The sequence below is a fragment of the Plectropomus leopardus genome, unplaced genomic scaffold (genome assembly GCF_008729295.1).
Source record: "Plectropomus leopardus isolate mb unplaced genomic scaffold, YSFRI_Pleo_2.0 unplaced_scaffold12390, whole genome shotgun sequence".
NCBI lineage: Eukaryota > Metazoa > Chordata > Actinopteri > Perciformes > Serranidae > Plectropomus > Plectropomus leopardus.
The window spans coordinates 1-4,089 of NW_024613160.1; the positions used below are offsets into that span (position 1 = coordinate 1).

The following is a 4,089-nucleotide window of genomic DNA, read 5'->3' on the forward strand; positions in this document are numbered from 1 at the left end:
ACAAAAAGAAAAAGTAGGCCTATGTAAATGTCACATATCCCAAAATGTAGAAGTGCAGTGTCTTTATCCTCCTGTGGAGGGCAGCAGTAATGTGAAGCGCCTGAAACAAAGAAGAAGAAGAGAGTCGGTGTATTTCCGGATTTGTGCTGACGCGTCCCTCTTCTGCTCAGACACCGACGTGTCAGTCCTCTTGTGTCCAGAGCCGAGCAGCAGACAGGCCGGTCGACCCGCAGACATGGCTCCTAAAGGCAGCAACAAGCAGCAGTCAGAGGAAGACCTTCTCCTCCAGGACTTCAGCAGAAACCTTTCCGCAAAGTCCACCGCGCTTTTTTACGGAAACGCGCTCATCGTTTCGGCCATCCCCATCTGTGAGTACCAGCTAACTGATGCTAACGAGCTGAGCTAACACTGATCTCACTGGGAGAAATGAGGAAAGTGATTAAAATACGAGCTTGTCGAGAGTACACTCAATGAACGTTAGTAAGAAATACATTTTCAAAATGACTGTAAGGTGCTAAAGTTTTATTATTGTCATCGCTAACTCTGAGATGATGAGTTAAAGTTGCTGTAGGTGTAATAGCACGCTATGATAATAGTAATGAACAGTATAGTCAGTTAGTACTCTTAATGTTTTTGAAATGCAAAGTTAAAAAAAGCACAGGATAAACTTTGAAACTTTACTCTGCATACATTTAGTTTACTGGAGAAGACTTATAACCTTTGTTAGCATATTGGTTTGACTTCTCTCAAAAATATGGTGAGAAGGCAATGAGCAATGGAAGAAGAAACCAAAACAATTTTTTTGTATAAAATAAAAAAATTGTTATAGTTAGATAGTTTCTTGCAGTTTGTGGAACATTTCTTATCAAGTTGCACATTGCCTTTTTCCACGTTTTTAGAAGACATCACACCAATTTGCTTGGGATTCACAGTTTTAAATACTCGTGAAAGATGTCTAAAAGCACCACCCGAAAGGTGATGTCGGTCCAGGTTTTTAAGGAAAAACTGGTCTGCATACTTACCGACTTGATCATTTTGCTAATATTGACTGACTCTTTCTTTTTAGGGCTGTTTTGGAGGATCTGGCACATGGACCTTGTCCAGTCTGCAGTCTTGTACGCTGTGATGACTCTGGTCAGCACATACCTGGTGGCCTTTGCCTACAAGAATGTCAAGTTTGTTCTCAAACACAAGTAAGCAGAATAAACACATAACTCTACATTTGTCCCATTTGAAGTTTCTCTGTCCTGTACGTGTACATTAGAAGGATCAGGGTTTTGACAGGATTACTGTCATCCTGCAGGTACAGATAACTCTTTAAAGGGGAAACCTTGAAACAAATAGTCTGGTATGCAAAACCATTGTCAATACTTTAGGTAAACAATTCACCATATGCAACAATGGAAGGGGGGATTTCTCACTGCATAAATCAGTAGTTTATTTTTCTTCCCTTCAGTCGATTTCTGTTTACTGGACGGCATAAGAGTATGCTTTAAAAGCTTGACAAAAACCTTTCACTGACTTCTAATGTTTGCACCTTTTTGTCTTTATCCTGCAGAGTTGCCCAGAAACGTGAGGATGCTGTTTCCAAGGAGGTGACCAGGAAGTTGTCTGAGGCGGACAACCGCAAGATGTCCCGCAAGGAGAAAGACGAGAGGTGAAACATGCACTGTTTTTTAAAGCCGTAGCTCAATGCAGTGTTGTGCAGGATGTTTGCAATTGTAGTTTCTCAATTAGTTTCGACAAATTGTTTTCAGTGTAGCATGTCTAAACATAGATGTGCATGGAGCATAAATGCGTGTTGAGTTCCTCTTTTACAGAGTAAAAGTCTACTGATTGAGTGTAAGTAAAGGGCTCTCTGAAGTGCCGCAAAGATACATACTGTACTGTATTGATACATGAAACTTTTTGTGTTTGTCTAGGATCCTATGGAAGAAGAATGAGGTCGCTGACTACGAAGCCACCACCTTCTCTATCTTCTATAACAACACTCTGTTCCTGGTGCTCGTCATCATCTCCTCCTTTTTCTTGCTCAAGAACTTCAACCCCACCGTGTATCCTTTAAACCAAACTGTACTTGTTATCTTGGCTTTACAATACTTTGTCATCAGTCATGAAATGCTCATTTTTATAAATAAGGTGGATGCATTTAAAGGGATACTTTGCCACTTTTCAACCAAGTCTGTGTCACTGCGGTGTGGGGAGCATGTACAGATGAACAGTGTTAAGAGCCTCTGAACCCACAGTTTCCAGAGCCTCCCGCCGATCTGCCAGACAAAATGCACTGGATTGAAAAAAATGAATTGTCACACCACAATTTAAGCCTAATTTCCACAACACAAAAAACCTGTTAACATCTGACGTTTTAATGCAGTGATCAGCATTCAGACTCAGGTCAAAGGATTCTGCAGTAGACACAGGTTTTTATCGCCTCAAGCTGCGATCGGCATTGATTGGAATACAACACCCGGGTGAAAGTGGTCATTTCAGCTCCTTAGCTGGACAGATGCGATCCTGCCTGGCTGTGACGTTGCACGGACACACAAACAAAACAACCCCCCCACACACATACGCACCAGCTGACAGAAAGGCAGACTTGTGTACTTGGGCGGTGTGTTCACAAGTAGTGGAAATAAAGCCAATCGCCCATATTGAGCGGGTTTACCCGTGTTGGAAAACCCAGGTGCAGGCAGGGAGGAGGGTATTAGAGCAGCCACGCTGCTGGCATGAGCAGGCTAGAAGTTCCACGGTTCATCTGCACACACTGCCCACACCATGGTGCCACAGACCTGGCTGAAAACTGGCAAAGGATCCCTTTAACAAGTTGTCAAAATCACTCTGTTGATGCTTGTTTTTGCCTTAACTTCACATTTTCCAGGAACTACATTCTGTCCATCAGTGCCTCCTCAGGACTTATCGCTCTGCTGTCCACGGGCTCTAAGTAAAGGAGAAAGAAAGGGGAGTTAAAAGCTGGAGGGATGGTGGGGTGGGATTTGGTTGGGAGTGGGTTAAAGATGGGTATACACTATTTTGTTTGTCACTTAAGTTTGGGATGGGGTTTAAGGGACCGAAACAGCACATTTCAACTTCATGAAATTCATGATCAAATGTCTGGAGGGTGTTTCTCCAGGTCTGTCTTCTGTTTTTTGTAACAAATAAACAACCAGGAATTTCTGTTCTGTGTTTATTGTGTGTGTGCGCACTCACACAGGTGTTACTCAGTCTGCGTAAACTATAGTTACCTGTTTGAAATATATTCTTACCCTCCCATGAGGTTAACAGAGACAAAAGAGAGACACCGATGCTTCCATTGGCAATGCATTTATTTTTAATCACACTTTCATATAGACTATTTACAGAGAAACCACTGTTTAGGAGAGAAATGATACACTGATGATTTGCATGTCACCATAACAAAAAAAAAGGAACCAAATTCAATGTCAGGTCTTTTCCATCCACAAATGTACATGTCGTAGAAAACAACACTGATCTGTAGAATAGGTTACTCAATATTTTGATGAGTATCAGTTTTGTTTGGCTTCAGTTGAGAATTTAGCCACAGCTAAACCGTTTCCAGCTTTGATTCATTTTGGCCTTCAGACCTGTTTCCCAGAGTGTGAACTTACCGAAGACGACAGTCAGACAACACTGACATATTTGGACCAGTTTACATTACATTTCACTGGTACCCATAGGAATGCTGGATTGCTTGTAACCAATGCTAGGTAAACTACATTAAAACTGTAGTTTACTAAACTACTAGCTACATTACAATAAAAAGTAGTTAACCCTTTAAAACCTGAGAGAATTAAGTGGATTTCTTTAAAATAATAAATCAATAAATATATATTGAAAGAAGACAATAAGCAACTTAAGAAGAAATTACCCAAAAATTGGCTAGAAAATTGTTCATAACCTTCCAACCATTCATGATCTGAAAAAAAGTGCTTAAAAATTATAATAATTATGTAATGTAAATTTAAACATCTAATTATGATAATTGTAAGTCTAGTTTTCTGGACATTTTCCCCCAGGTTATTGAGAATAATTTACTACTAATCTCTTGTGATTTTTGGAATATTTTCTATG

The 4,089-nt window shown here is 40.4% G+C and overlaps 1 protein-coding gene across 1 annotated transcript; it reads left to right on the forward strand.

The window, feature by feature from the left end:
• Positions 1-151: 151 nt before the first annotated feature.
• On the forward strand, positions 152-3,174 carry LOC121963756 (translocon-associated protein subunit gamma). Its single transcript, XM_042514007.1, has 5 exons — positions 152-368; positions 1,067-1,193; positions 1,559-1,657; positions 1,923-2,054; positions 2,879-3,174. The coding sequence occupies exons 1-5, from the start codon at positions 236-238 to the stop codon at positions 2,943-2,945; spliced, it is 558 nt and encodes a 185-aa protein (XP_042369941.1). The 5' UTR covers positions 152-235; the 3' UTR covers positions 2,946-3,174.
• Positions 3,175-4,089: the final 915 nt, after the last annotated feature.

Excerpts from the sequence above, each read along its gene's own strand:
- LOC121963756 (XM_042514007.1), top strand. The coding sequence starts at position 236 with ATGGCTCCTAAAGGCAGCAACAAGCAGCAGTCAGAGGAAGACCTTCTC. Across the intron at positions 369-1,066 it reads CGTTTCGGCCATCCCCATCT|GGCTGTTTTGGAGGATCTGG; the intron begins GTGAGTACCAGC and ends CTTTCTTTTTAG. Across the intron at positions 1,658-1,922 it reads CGCAAGGAGAAAGACGAGAG|GATCCTATGGAAGAAGAATG; the intron begins GTGAAACATGCA and ends GTGTTTGTCTAG.